The following is a 15,779-nucleotide window of genomic DNA, read 5'->3' as shown; positions in this document are numbered from 1 at the left end:
GTACCCGAACAGCATTAACTCACTCTAGCATCTTCAATTCCCTTGATTTATAATCGAAATATTGGAGCACAGCGCACATACAGAATTTGTTACTGTCACTTACCCGCTTCTAATTACAGAAGCAAAAGAAAAAGTATAAAAGAATTAAAGTAATTATTTGATTTGCAGAGCAAATTATCAGGCACAGCACAAAAATGCGCAAATATCTCATTGGGACGATTCTTGTGAACTAGAAACTAGTGTGTAGCTCACTGACTAATAATACAACTAAGAAATAGGCAATAGAACCACCAAGAATGTCAATTTCGGGCCATCAGAAACCAGAAATCATACATCTGATGATGGCTTCTGTACCAGGCCCTCCAGTGAGAAAAATGGTGCCACAGCTAAGAATATGGTGATCAGAAATGTGCTAAACTGTATACCAGAGTCCACGCTAGCTGGAAACAGGAAAAATAACAGTTAACACAGCAGTGAATAATTGGGTTACCCCATGATAAGTATGAAAGCACAAAAGAAAGAGATATAAAATATGCTGGGTTGAAGGAACTATAAAATACCAGAAAGAGTGAGAAAGAAGCGAATAGCCCCTCCTGGAGAAGAGCTGCATGGCCACCAAATTCCTCTTCATCAACCTTTAGTATGACAGCATAATAACCATAAACTATCCCAGAAGATAACACGAGGAACCTGGAAACCACAGTCAACACCATATTCATCACTAGACCCTTTACACACAGCAATGAAACAGTTACTGAAAACATGAGATGGAAAAGTTCAACCACCAGAATTTTCACTATGCTTTCAAGAGCAATTGAATGGTTCATTTATAATAGTCTGCATTTTCTCTTGTTCGACTTTAATTTTGAATGTGCCAGGCCCAGCTCCATTCATCCAGAAAAATCATTAAAATTTCAAGTAACAAGACGGTTTTATTATCCATTTTAAATATGGTACAAAATTTTGCACGTTGAATTAATCATATAAACCAAATACCAAATCAAAATATTTATCTTCGAGGAGATTTTGCAAGCTATATTCTGTGGCTGGATTTTTATGCTAACAAACTACACAAGCAGTCCGAGTCTAAGCTTCTCATATTTGTGTAAACCTGGTTTTCTTCACCCCAGTATATTACCATTTTCTTACATAATCCAGACCAACCACATGCATAATTGTCAAAAGAGTAAATTCATCAAACTAACAGTCAATTGCATAAAATCCCTATGAACTTTTAATTCTCCCCTTATATGGTATATAAGTCCAATTTGTTAGACAGCCTCCAACACCCATTAAGCTCTGTCACGTGAAATAGAAGTTTTATCTCTCTAGCCAACTCAATTTTCAAAAAGTTGCTTTTTTCAATTTTGGTTGCTCCTTGCTTTTGTACCCTTTGTCTGGCAGAAGTTTAACCTACATATCCAAATGTTGCAGCTAAAAGGAAAATCCACCTCCTTTTTAAAGCAATACTTAAAAAAAAAAGGAAAAAAAAACCAAATTGAACTGTCAAGGCACAAAATACTGCCTAGAAATAATTCCACCAAAACAAGTTTGCTACTACTTTCAGCAAAAAACTTCAAAAAGGGGTGGGGGGGTGGAAGGAGCAAGGAGGTGTAGGGAGGACCAGATTTGACACTGCAAGTCCCAACTTAAAATTAACATGACAGCACTGTGGATTCAAAATCAGATTCATCAAAACATCTTCAGCAACAAAAAGGAAAAATTAACTTACAAAATTATCCATATACCCCCAACTAAAGGAATGGCACCCCATAATAGTCCACAGACCAAGGCCACCACTTGGCGAATCCAGTGCAATACATCTCCAAGTTGATCCTAAAACGAGACATGAGAAATATTCACTTCATAACAGTGATAATTGAGTGTAAATCAAAACCAATTAACAGCTAACATTACTCTCAAAATGGAAAACATAAGTTCCATATTTCACAAAAAAAGTAAATGGATGATCTCACATTATCATTATTCATAGGGTAGAAGAAGTGCATATTGTGATGTCTATTTAATTTTTACTTTTCTATATAGATCTGAAAATTGCTAAACTACATGCTTCCATGAGAATCACAGGTGGGCAGAGGGGATGCCGTAACTATGCAGACTGCTTACTCCATTGAATGATAAGAGGAATCCGACAGGTGGAATTAATCATCCAGAAATCCCCATAGGACATGGTTATATAGCAGAATTCTATTACAAGCTTTCGCATACTAAAACCAGGGTATACATAATACATTACAATTCATGAGGTGTAGGCAACAGATTTATTTCCTGTTTAAGAAATTTTTCCATATTGACATGCTTTGGAACTCTATCCACTTGCCTACAAATATGTGTTTGTATGGCATAAACATGCATGCATTTGTTTTATCCCAATGATGACATTATATATCTGAAAACTTAACTTGCTGTTTCTACTGCTTGCAATTCTCATTGGCACAGTATAAATACACTCAAACTCTGCATCCTCATGATGCCACAAAAAATGCCATAGCTATGGGATCTAAAGGCTTACCAGTTTCTTGTCTATTTCTATTAAGAATTCACACTTCCAGTTTTCTTCAGTTTAATAAGTAAAAACAGCTGACAAGTGAGTAATCTTGATTGGTTGGGAAATTTTAAAAAAATAAAAAAAAAAAAAAAGAAGAAGAAGAAAAAGAATAAAAACACAAGTGTTTATAGGTATTGAAGTTTTTATAGTCACATATCCAGGAGAATATCAGTGAAAAAGAAGATGAGTATCTGGTTTTTGATTATAAAACAGGATGAAGCAATACAATACATAGTGAAATAGTTTTAAAGGATTAAAAGCTCCTGGTTTTTACTATCAAGTGCAGTTTTCTTTCTGTCCTATCCAGGTGATAATTATTGACAACTAGCCAACTTTCTGTTGCAGCTTAAATGTCTTTGGCATTTTTGTCAAAAAAAAAAAAAAATCACCATTTGGCTACACCTTCATGGAAGCTTCCAGTTGTTTTGGGTATTTATCGTGCCAGTCATTGCAGGGCATGATGATTCATTGCAGGGCATGATGATTAGCAAATATCACCCTCTAACACAGACTCTCATTACATGAAGTACCATTGTTATGACCTATATAGCACGCACGCCAGTCGCATACATCAAAAACTATCATTTTTATACAACTAGGGGGTTTCAAACCCGGCAGCTCTCATGTCAAAGTCAATATCCTTGCCAACTCAACCGAGACGGCCAGACATACATTTTACGTAAACATATATAGTCATAGTCTTGCTTCAGCCAACATTTACAACTTTGCAACTAAATCAATTTCCCCTCTATATGCTTTATAGCGTAAAACTCTATTGAATTCGGCCGCGAAAATGAGGCAATCAAAAAGCTTACTCCTTGTATCAGTCTAACGTCTGACAATACAACAAAGCAGGAAGGGAAGGACAATCATGATCTCCTTTCCGCTCGTTTACCAATTTCAGGCACAATCTGATCCAGAAAGGTGGAATAAGACCAGACGCATTGAGCTAAAACGAATACAAATCCATGAATTACAAAGACGAAAGGACTATCCTTTATTCATAAACAGACTCAATCGAGATTTTGACTTAAAACGAGCAATTAAATTAAACAAAAAAAAAAACATAAATTCCTATGTCGAACATAATAAGTATTATATATATATATAATAAAAAACTGAATATTTACATCAAAAGAATGAGAATTGAAACATAGAGAAAACGTAGAAGACGAATCAGCTTAGAACCTTGTCCCAAGAAGCATCCGGATCGAACAACTTGGCGAATTTAAAAGGAGACAAGTGACCGTTCTGCTGCTGCTGCTCTTGCAAATTAAACTTGGCCGATTTCCTTTCTCTCATGGTGAAAAAGGCAAGCTTCAAAATAAATCGCAATAATTGGGCACTCAATTCTGACTTGAAAGAATCTGAAACCAACCAGATGATTAGATGGGAGAGGAGGGTAGGGTTTTGAAGGAGCAAACTGACAGTATTTCTAGGTACAATCTGAAAGAATAGATGTGGTTGAACCAATTAAATTAAAAATTGTTGAAATAATAATTGATCTAATTAATTAATTTAATTAACGGAAGAGTGAGCAGAGTGCAGACTCGATTTAACTATTATTAATAATACTAATTATTATACTGATTAATAAGTAAGTAGCCCAAGATGGGATGGGTGGTATTAGATTAATGAAAGCTAGGGTTTTGTATTGTGTTTTGTGTTGGAGGGGAGAATTCGGTTTTCAGGAATGATGAGGATACACATCAGAGACACTCAGCAGATCAGAAATCAGAGCGTAAAGAGAGTCCCGAGTGTGACCAAGAGAACAAAAAATATATATGTGGCCAAGAGAACGAAAGTTCTGGTGTTGGGCCTGTAGGTTGCTGGAACAGATATTATCAGATTTGTCACAAAGTGTTACTCTCACCAAACTAAGGCCTTTTTTTGTTTTTTTTTCTCTGTTTCTTAGTGTAGGCGATTCAATTCATTTCTTTTCGATCTTCGATTTAAGTTGAGTTTGAGTAATGCTAAATTTCTTTACCACTAGTATTTTGACCCGTGCTATGCACGGGGCTATATTTCAAAATCAAAATAATATTTTATATATTTATATATTGTGGTACAAAATAATAAATATATATATAAATTAAAAATTTTAAAGAAGTGTATGCTTAATATCTCGAAAAAAAATTAATCTATAGTGATTTACATGATAAAAGAATTGTTAACGCATTTAAGAAGAGGATTAGATTGGATGATAAGGTGAGAAGAGTTTTCTAAAAAAAAGTCAATTTATCAATATCCGATAAAACATATTATGTTATACCCATATATCAAAACTTATAATATAAAAAAATAAATTATAACCAATTTATTTTCTTCCATTTTTAGAAAAAAATATATATTTCTCTTATCTTGTGCCCCTAAAATTGTTGATTGTATTTAGATTAGCATTTTTCATAAACTTTAAGGTAAATTTAAAAAAAAAAATTTCTCCGTAATATGTGTTTTTAGAATTCTCAAAATTATTAAAAATCACCATCGTTTCTCTCTTCTCTTATATGCTAGTTAGTCATTAGATGCCTCCTACAACTTTCATATCTTCTATCATGGTACCACCTTCTCTATATTTTTTTTTTTGTCATTTCTGTCGTATCTTTGCAATCTCTTTTCTTCTTCTCTCCCTTCTCCGCCCATCCTTTTAATCCATATTTCTTTTTCAATCTTTCCTGCTACTTTTCAACACCTCACCATTTTCTTCCCTCTCTCCTCCTCCTATACCTAACCTCTAAATTCATATCCTTGCGACCCAATATATTTAACTTTACCTATCATAATGAAAATATAAAATTAAAAATTAATTACAATGGTTGCAATTATTAGCATCTAAAAATGAAAATGAAAAACTAATAATATCTATAATATCCTCAAGTACTACAATCAATTCATATATATATAAATATATATATATATTTCAACATAGCAAATACATATTTATATATGAAGATAGCAATAAGAATATATAAAATAATTAATGATACCAAAAGTTATCCTTAGTGTTTGGGTTTTGCATTCTTATTCAAATCTAATGTCAAATTTGGGCCAGATATATACAAATTAAGTAGTATTTTAGGGTTGAATATTCTATATCTTTCTCTTAAACTATAATATTACTTTTTAAAAATTTTTGGTAGAATTGGTGTTGTTATTATCATTATTTTTTATCAAAAATTAATATTTCAAAAGTACTTTATTTTTTATTTAGTGATTTCATAATTTGGATTTCATGAATGGTACCATTCTTGATTTTTTTAAATTCACGACATTATTTCCTTTTTGTTTTCTATTTAATTTTGCCATTTTACTTAGGATTACTAAGCTTAAAGATAAAATATTATCATTTACTTTTTTTTTTACTAAGTTTGGCAATGTTTTCTTTTTATTTACCGTCCCATTAATAAATTTCAAACCAAATTCCTATATAAGTGGAGCCACTACTTTTTTAAATTAGAAAGGCATGGGAGCCACTTCTTACTTAAGAAAATGTTATTTGCACTCAATTTTTTATTATTTACAATTCCACCATTTGTTTTATCATATAGTCTAATTAATGAAAATTATATGATCAAAATGATTATCGAAGCGTGAATAACAAAAATAGAGTATAAATAATCTTACTTATTTAAATTAATAAGAAAGCATGAAAGAATGTTATATTTGTTATATCTTCTTATGGTCTTATAGAAGTTTTAATTGTTGTAGAATCATAAACAACGCAAGGCAATCGGAAACGTGATGGGTTGAAGTTCAAATAGGATAACATACATATTAACCAATAATTTAAAATGAAATGATTTTAAAAAATAACCAACAATTTCAAATGTGAAGAGTAGATGTGGAAGTTGAGAGGAATATATTTTATAAATTAAATTAAATATGAAATGCTAGAAAAATAAAATTGATAGTGGGAAGATGCGTGGAGGCTTGTTGCTAAAAATCCCTTCTCAAATTTATATAGATATAGGTGTGTAATTAATTTTAGATTACATATATAATTCTAAACGTATTTTTATAAATGGTGTTGGTTCCTAATTCAACTCTAAACTCGTCATTTAACAAAATTTTGCACTCCACATGTGATTATGACCCCAAAAAACAAAATGTGAAATATTAGGGATGGATTTTATACTTCAAGAGTTATATGTGGTTTATGCTAAAACATCTTGCAGCTTGTGATTTATCCAAGTATATGAATGAGTAATTATTGATACTATCGGGAGTAATTAATTTTCCGTATGCTATCAAACAAATATCCTTGCAAAAAAAAAAGTTTAGTAATATATAAATATATTTTATATATAGTGAGTCTAATGGTGAGTCTAAAATATATAAATATATTTTATATCGTTTGGAAAAAAAATATATATATATATATAGTGAGTCTAATGGTGTCTAATAATCACCCGTTAAAAGAAAACTCAGGTATCACCATGCTCAGGCCCTATAGAAGGCCGAAAAGCTCTTCACTAAGCAACTGACCTCTAATTTGTAATCCCAATTACATCATTAGTCAAAAAATTTCTAACCAAACTTGGTAGGTCGTGAAAATCTTCCATCCCTGCTGAACTATGGATCTGGTTTGTTTGGATTGCTTCATATTTCCCCAATTTTATTTACTTACATCATCTTTACAATTTCCAATACACCTTTTTATCTTCCCAATATCTTTTTATCTCACATACATCACATCACAAAAAGTGCTACAGTAAAAATATCCCAAATAATCCCAAATAACTTACAATCCAAACAGTACTGTCCGCGTAATTTCATACATGTTCTCACACACAGTACACATTTGTGTGTGCGAGAACGTGTATGAAAATATGTTATATGTGTGATCAACTCCGAACACGTTGTCGTTGTCGTTGCCGTTGCCGGCTCCCAATTGCCAGAGATGGAGAGACAGCCAATCGTGAATCTCTCTGTCTCTGTGTCCTTTAAATTGTAGGGTTGGTTTTGTTAGATTGCGAGACTCCCCAGGAAAATAACTTCAATAAGTGGAACAAGTATGTTATTTTCCATCCTTTTGAAGTAAAATATTTATCTCAGAAGTTATTTTTCCAAATTAATTGACAATCAAAAGATAAAAAATGTGTTTCGGAAAACATTTTTCCGGAAAAATATTTTTCATTCAAACAAACAGACCCTTGGGTTCATTTGGGAGTGAATGATTTGGATAGAAAAGAAGAGAAAGACTGATTTTCCTTTGTTTGATAGTTTTAAGTAGGAAAGAAAAGAAAGGAAATGAGAGGATGAATAGTGACAAAAATGTTTCCTCCCAAATTGGAGAGAAATGGAGAGAAAGTTTGGAGAAAGCTTGTTAATTTTTCTAAAATACCTATTTTGTCCTTAAAAATGCCTTGAATAAATATTTAATGACTTCCATGTCCAAAATCATTCCACTAATTCTCAAAACTCCCAAACAACATAACAATCTCTTCTCTTCTCTCATAACTTAAGCTTTCCCTTCTTTTCTTTTCTATCCTAAACTCCCAAACTAAGCCTAGTGAAAATTTTTTTACTTAAAATTTTGTAAACAAAATAAATAAAAAAATTAAAATAGTTCTGCGTGAATTAATTAAGCGGAGTTATCAGACATGTCCTTAATCTGGATCAACGGAAATTTCAACGAATTTTGGCGTAAACTTGGCCGAGTGGACCCGAGTCGTGGTCAGAATGGAGGTAAGAAGTTTCAAAATTTCTTGCTCAGATTTACTTTCTGAAAGGGCAAAAGTGAAAAGGTATCCATACCTATCGCAATCCAATGGATTGGGTTTAATTTAGCACCCATCGCCGGCTGATTAATTATTAATGTCAAAATTAATCATTCCACAACATTACAGATCACCGACGAGTCCACGGCGACAAAAAAAAAATCAGACGAGGCAGCTGCTACCTCAGTCGCAAAAGTATTTTCTTAGTTGTACGCGCACATTCTACAGCTCACGATAGTCATCCCACGCCATCACAATAACCATATGTAGCGTACCAAATCACGCAACTATGAAACGCGTCAACTGAAAGAACAAAAGTGATCCCTAATGAAAACCAGCCGAGCTAAGCCAAAAAAGAGCAACGAAAAACCGCCAATTATTTCAGGGTGTTTTCTTTTCCCCCAAATCCAATAGTCTCGCCCATTTCCCTTCTCATTTCACCAATCACTTTGATTCTTTCTTGCATCCTTGTCTCTTGCAGATCAGGTTATCGATTTATAATTGATCCAATTTTTTGAATAATTAGATCCAAAGGATTGATGTTGAATTGTATTTGAATCGAATCGATCGAATTCAATCTCTTCCGATCGAATTAGGGTTTGCTTGAGACAAGCAAGATGGGAAGTCCGAATAAGGATCAGAGCAAAGGCTTCTTTGCCACCATGACATCTGGTTTATCCATGTTCGGAAATGCCATGCATAGATCCATCAACGGGTATGTACGATTTTGAATACGAATATATGGAAATTTGAATGCTTGGTTTCGTGCTTTATGCAGTACATATGCTTTTGCATGCTGAATGTTGCTGTTATTTGTGAATTTAGTAGTGTACCGGACCGTGTTTTATTTTGCAAACTTTGGATTTAGTATTAAATTATCAAAAATCAGATCAGCGTAATAACCGTTGTGATTATTTCTAGCTGTTTCAGTTTTTTCAGAGTTAAAACAAATATATATATATATATATATATATATATATATATATATATAACTTTGACCTATTTGCATTGGTTGTCTGGTCTTTCTGTTTCTAGCTGTTTCTTGCTCTCGATTTATGCTTTTTGTGATGTGAAGAAGTGGCCTAGTTGGTACAATGAGTGTGTGCTCCTTTTGATGTGAAATTTGAAAGGACTGTATAGTTACTTGTCAACCAACTTCAAGCTGGGTTCTTGTTTTAAAATGGCCATGGTTTGTGCCATTCGGAATTTAAATCTGGGCTTATAGGTTTATCAAGCCAGCAACAATGTTAACTTTAGAAGTCATGCTTGAAGCCTTAATAATGGCTACTCTGACTTTCGTTCGATACATTCAGACTGCTAGGTTATGAAGGCTTGGAAGTTATAAATCCAGAGGGAGGCAAAGAAGATGCAGAAGAGGAAGCTCATAAAGGAAGATGGAGAGAAGAGGTTTGTTATCTCCTGACTTTTATACTCTTTGCAATTATGTTTATGCACTGCTTGCTCTCAAAAAAAAGTATTTTCATATATTAGCATCTTATAACCTTTCTTCTTATTTCTGAATAAAGACTAAACTGAAGTATCTTTTCCAATTTAAGGAAGTGAAAAAATTGTTTGTTGCACACACATGGTGGAATAGCATTGCTTATTGTCTCAGTAAATGCCTCATTAGAAGCAATTGGGTTGTACAGTAGTTACTTGTTTCTTTTGATGTACACGCTGCTCATTCTTAGACAGTTCAATAATTAGTAAATATGGCTACAGTTTGACGTCCTTGAAATGTATTACTATAATATGGATTTTTGGGGTTCTACTGAGCCATCCTGCTAGGAAAAACATGGTAATCAACCGCAAAAATACTAAGGGAGGTTTGAGCTGTACAACAGTCCCTGAAAACTGTGAACAGGGAAACAGGTGCAGAAGGAAGATGCAAGCAAACTAAGCTCTCCCTCATCATCTAGAGTTTCTTCATAAAGTTCCTGGTTGTCTGTTCTTGATGAGCCGTCCTGTTGGATTCTTAGCTTTTGGTGCAAAGCTTTGTAATTTAGATTCTAAGCAAATGCACAGTATCTTGTTCTGCTTAGTCTTGTTGTAAATACTGCTCTTTGACACGTGTCCCAACAATTTGTTTTTATTTTATTTTTTTAATTCTTGAAGGAACGAGACAGCTACTGGAAGATGATGCAAAAGTATATTGGAATGGATGTCACATCAATGGTGACGCTTCCCGTCCTTATATTTGAGCCAATGACAATGTTGCAAAAAATGGCAGAGGTTTTTTCTATTCCTTGCTTGTCATTTCTGTTAAATCTACCTTATGCTGTATTCTGTAAAAGCACAGGTGATTATCCAGTATGTAATTGTAATTCTGGGTATATCTGACTTTTATGGCAGTTGATGGAGTACCCCCACCTTCTAGATAAAGCAGATGAATGTGAGGATCCCTACATGCGATTAGTCTATGCCAGTAAGTATTTTTTGGTGATTATGATACTGGTTAATAGGCTCAACATGTGGCGAGTCATAAAGTTTAGTGAACAGTTTTTATTGCTCCTGATTGTTGCAGCATCATGGGCTATATCTGTTTACTATGCGTTTCAGCGTACATGGAAGCCTTTTAATCCAATTCTTGGTGAGACCTACGAGATGGTGAACCATGGTGGTATTACATTCATTTCTGAACAGGTGAGTCACGGTTGTCCTCCCTGGTATTGTATTTTTATCTGTGATTACTTCAGAATTTCCTGATTGAGGTGTCAGAAGTTCTAATCAAAGTTCTATAAAATTCCTTTAAATTCTAATTTTTTTCATTTACAGGTGAGTCATCATCCCCCAATGAGTGCAGGGCATGCTGAAAATGAGCATTTCACATATGATGTTACTTCAAAGTTGAAAACTCAATTTTTAGGGAACTCTCTTGATGTCTACCCTGTTGGAAGGTTAGTTCTCTGTTCTTTATTTGCTATGATTGTTTTAGTAGTGCACACTAAGAGATTGTCCCTCTGCACCTGCCCTTCTGTTTTGACAAAAAGGGTATTTTTTTGGGTGAGGGGGGATGTCATTCGATATTCCTACTTGAATGGCTACTTTTGTGCTACCAGCACTTTTTAACTTCTATAATAGGGCCGGTTTATGTATATTAGCTGTAAGTAAGGGTCAGTCATACTCAAGGAAAGTTAAGAGTAATGCCTCAAAAGCAGGGTCCTTTGCGTATCTTCAACCATTTGCATAAGTTTGGCTGATTTGGTAATAACATCTGCGAAACGTTATGGCTTTCTGTAAAATGCATAATGGATGTATATCTTGTTTATGGCTATATTTGGTCTTCATGCACATTTGGTTTACTTAATCAGCTCCTTAGTTTGTAAATGCAATCTATAATTTTCTTGCTGTATTTTCTTTGCAGGACTCGTGTGGTACTTAAAAAAGATGGTGTAGTCCTGGATTTGGTACCACCTCCTACAAAGGTTAACAATTTGATATTTGGACGAACTTGGGTGGATTCACCCGGGGAGATGATCATGACTAATCTCACTACCGGAGACAAAGCTGTTTTATATTTTCAACCATGTGGTTGGTTTGGGTATGTCTGTGGTACTGCCTTGTTTGTTTAATTAATTCCCTCTCAACCATTGTTGCAAATGACTCTTATAATCTCCTTTCCCTTGGCAATTTTTAAGATCTGTTTACTTGGCAATAAACTTAGTTTGTCTTATTGCATTGGTTTTTTCCCTTTAGTATTCTTAGTTTGTTTACTTGGGTTTCCCCTTTAGTATTCCCTTTACTTGGCAATCATCTTAGTTTGTTTTCTTGCATTGGTTTTCCCTTTAGTATTCTTAATATTTCTCCATTTTGTATCAATGAAAAAAGTTTCTGTTCCTCCATTGAAGCCTTGTTGATGTCATGAGTGCATACGTGCCATTGAGGAGAGTAAGCAATGCAATAGATGAATGCTGCTCTTTCAACCTAGCACCAATTAGGGCAAACTACTCTGACCTTGAAATTCTTTCTGAATGCTTATTATGTCGGTGTCTGACATCTTTATATGGGTGCAGAGCTGGTCGATATGAAGTGGACGGTTATGTATATAATGCTGCCGAGGAGCCCAAGATATTGATGACTGGAAAATGGAATGAAGGAATGAGTTATCAACCATGTGACATGGAAGGAGAACCCCTTCCTGGTACAGAGCTGAAAGAGGTGAATTTCCAGGGTTAATCTCTCTCTGTTTGTAACATAATTGGTGCAAGATTAAGTTGGTTCAAGCCATATTTGTTGCTCTTTTTCCTTTCTTTTTGCTATAATGAGAGGGAAACTGGTATTCCTATATGTTAGCGTAGAACCTTACGACATCTTCCAAGAATCTTGGCTGTGTCATTCGAGGGCACTTCATCTTCATCATGTGGGGGTTGAGAAGGTTGAATGTTTAATCATATTGACCCTTACATCTGTGGCTTTAAAGTTGTTCTCTAAGACTTCATGGTGGAAACTTTTAGGCTGTTTAAGTTTTCAAAGAGTGAATTTACTATAGAGTGGTCCTTTTGATGAACTATTTGTCTTGAGCAACATATCCTCTTGCTTTAGCCCCTAGGTTTATGATGTAATAGTTTCACATGCCGATGAATATGGGTCAGTGGATTGTTGTATTCGACAACTCTTCTTTTGCCAAATTATCCCGACGCATGGTTGCTGTTTACTGCTTTTACTTAAATATCATGTATATTTTCTGTGTGGAATAGGCAACTATAATACTAGTTGTGAAGCTGATCCTACCTGATTCTAGATCTGGAGGTTTTCTGTCATTCTGCTAGCAAACATGTTTGCTTTTTGTTATCTTGATAATGATGAGAAAAGATAATTGGCTATGAATTTATTTAGGTTTGGCGAGTTGCTCCTGCTCCGGAAAATGACAAATTTCAGTACACACATTTTGCACATAAAATAAACAGCTTTGACACAGCTCCGAAGAAGTTGTTGGCATCTGATTCTCGTTTGCGTCCTGATAGATATGCCCTTGAGAAAGGCGATCTCATAAAAGCTGGCACTGAAAAGAGCAAGTATGTCTCTCTTTCCCTCTTCTTTAATCCTCTCATGTTCACTACAGTGTACGGGGCATGAGCTTTTTTGATGTTACACTTTCTGTTTTGTTCCAAATTCTAGTGAACATATGGTCCTTAGATATAAGTGGGACCTTATATATGTTGTTTGAATGAAAAATCGTCAAGGTTTAAGTTGCTTCTTTCTAACCACTTAAAAACATTTTCTTATGCATTGATATGCCAATCTTGTCTCTCTTGTTATTCCACATACATCATAATTCTGAAGCAACATAGTTGGAGGAAAGCATGTTTGTGTTTCCCCTTAAGCTGTGCTCTTCAATTGTGCATTTTTCACAAATGAAATTCCTACCCCTGTTCCTGTGGTTTTGGATCTCAGATTCTAGAACGGGCAATTTGTGTCATGGAAACGTACAGCTGGATGTGAGCCTCCCCACACACACACACACACACACCCAAAAAAAAAAAAGAAATAAAAGGACTTGTGTCGCTTCTTTGACACTACAAACAGACTGTTTAGTTACTCGGGAAGCAACTTATTCTTTCACTCATGGTGGTTGTGTTTGTGGTTGCTGGTTGATAAACTCTGGGGGGTGCCTTCTCTTTCTCTCTCTCTTTTTTTTTTTTTTAATGAAATTTTCTGTTCATACCCTTTTAGCTTGGAGGAAAGACAGAGAGCAGAAAAGAGAAGCCGAGAGGCAAAGGGTCATCAGTTCGCACCAAGGTGGTTTGACGTAACTGATGAGGTTACACCCACACCATGGGGAGACCTGGAAATCTACAGGTACAATGGAAAATACACTGATCATCGGGCTGCTATTGACAGCTCAGACAGCATCGATGGGGCTGATTTCCAATCAATGGAGTTCAACCCCTGGCAGTATGGTAATTTATCAGAGGAATGAGTTAATCTATGTTTCTTTCATGCAAGCTAGATTCTGCGGTTAAAGACAGATTTTTGGTGTGATGTAGAATCTTTTGTTGATTTTTGGGAATGCGTACATTGTCTTCTTTTTATTAATTTTGTTTTGGTTGATGTTAGCAAGGTTATTTTCTGAGACAGTTTCTCTATGTTATGTAACATGCTAGGCTGTTGTCGAGTTGGTAGTTCGTTTTAAGCTTTTGCTGAACTTGGAGCCCTCGTACTCTGATACCTTATGTAGCATGTGGGACAAAACGTATCCTAAACTTTGCCATCTGGTGGATGGCATTAATTTGGATGTCTGCTTGTTTAATTTTCTGCCGCTGTTTTGGATCTGCACGAAATGTGCTCTGAAATGCTCATTTGCGTTTAGTTAACTAATTATCTTCGAGTGCGATCTGTTCATTGATTGGAGGCAGTTATAGCAAGCATCAGATCTCAACAGGCCACTTGTGTCTTTCTCTCATATGCTGGAGACGTAGTTAGCCTCCAAATCACATGCACCCGTGATTCTTCAAATTCAAAGTGTTATTAGGATAATGATTAAGAAAAACTAGAAATATGAATTTGCATTTTAGGAGCAAACGATACTCAAATGATGGTTGAGAAATTAATTGACTGCCCACAGTACGAGAAGTTAATTGAGTGGAAGCCTGGAAGTTCTTGCATGGAATAAAATCAGAGAGATTCCTAGCTACGGCGCTGTGGGCGGGGAGATCGGGATTGAAAAGCCCAATGAGTCGGGGGCTGGCAGTCAGTTAAATGTCATTAAGACTCCAAAAAGTGGGGGAACACAGAAAAAGTCATAGTATACGCATTTTGACAATTGTTGACATTTGAGAAAAGCAGATGACTGCAAGGAGAAAATTTTGCTCAGCTAATCTGCATGTAGATGTTCAGTGCATATTCCACAATTTGGCAGCAGCATCGCCCGCTCCGCGGGCTCTGTTTGGATCTTGAGTTTTTCAAAAATTAGTTTTTTAAATACTATAAAAATTTTTAAAAAATACTCTAAAAGGTATTCTAAAAAGTAGTCTAAATTTTTTTAATGTTTAAAAAATATCTCAAAATATATTCTAAAAATTCTACTACTCTTAAATATTTCAAAATATACTCTAAAAATTCTGTTACAGTAAAATTTGGCAAAAACAGCTAATCCAAACGGATCAAATTAAATCCGGATGAAGTGAAGTAATAAAACAACTAGATACGTATCCAAAGATATTAGATTCGTACTTGGTCAATAAAATGGTTGAGATCTGGTTCAATGTCCTCCTCTTTTTGTTCCAAAAAGTCCGTGCATTGAAAGGTGCCACCGAACAAAAGTCTGCTCGAGTTTTGTCATTTGCACTAAAAGCAAAGCTACCAACATATGAGTAGCCAAAAACCGAATATTTGGATCAGTGCTGTTGCTTTTACGGCAAGAAATGTGCTGTAATGAGAGTTTCGTGAACTTCAAACTCCCTCCCCAAACTTCAGAAGAAACGGATGGATATTGGATGGCTTTTTCAGTTTTTCCTCCCCCCTTTTTATAACCATTGGGACGGCATTTG

The 15,779-nt window shown here is 34.9% G+C and overlaps 2 protein-coding genes across 2 annotated transcripts; one reads left to right on the top strand and one right to left on the bottom strand.

Annotated features, from left to right (window-relative positions):
• Positions 1-14: 14 nt before the first annotated feature.
• On the bottom strand, positions 15-4,342 carry LOC113783754 (uncharacterized protein RAB5IF homolog). Its single transcript, XM_027329971.1, has 4 exons — positions 3,758-4,342; positions 1,733-1,836; positions 561-690; positions 15-440 (listed from the first exon to the last, which is right to left on the bottom strand). Exons 1-4 carry the CDS (start codon positions 3,869-3,871, stop codon positions 402-404), a joined length of 387 nt encoding a protein of 128 aa, XP_027185772.1. The 5' UTR covers positions 3,872-4,342; the 3' UTR covers positions 15-401.
• Positions 4,343-8,626: 4,284 nt separating this feature from the next.
• LOC113761197 (oxysterol-binding protein-related protein 3C) lies at positions 8,627-14,544 on the top strand. Its single transcript, XM_027304070.1, has 10 exons — positions 8,627-9,004; positions 9,603-9,696; positions 10,405-10,521; positions 10,642-10,714; positions 10,814-10,932; positions 11,065-11,186; positions 11,654-11,830; positions 12,303-12,447; positions 13,126-13,304; positions 13,963-14,544. The coding sequence occupies exons 1-10, from the start codon at positions 8,907-8,909 to the stop codon at positions 14,207-14,209; spliced, it is 1,371 nt and encodes a 456-aa protein (XP_027159871.1). The 5' UTR covers positions 8,627-8,906; the 3' UTR covers positions 14,210-14,544.
• Positions 14,545-15,779: the final 1,235 nt, after the last annotated feature.

The sequence above is a fragment of the Coffea eugenioides genome, chromosome 1 (assembly GCF_003713205.1).
Source record: "Coffea eugenioides isolate CCC68of chromosome 1, Ceug_1.0, whole genome shotgun sequence".
NCBI classification, from domain to species: Eukaryota; Viridiplantae; Streptophyta; class Magnoliopsida; order Gentianales; family Rubiaceae; genus Coffea; species Coffea eugenioides.
Note: the sequence above shows the minus strand (reverse complement) of the source record. Positions and strands in the feature narration are given on the sequence as shown.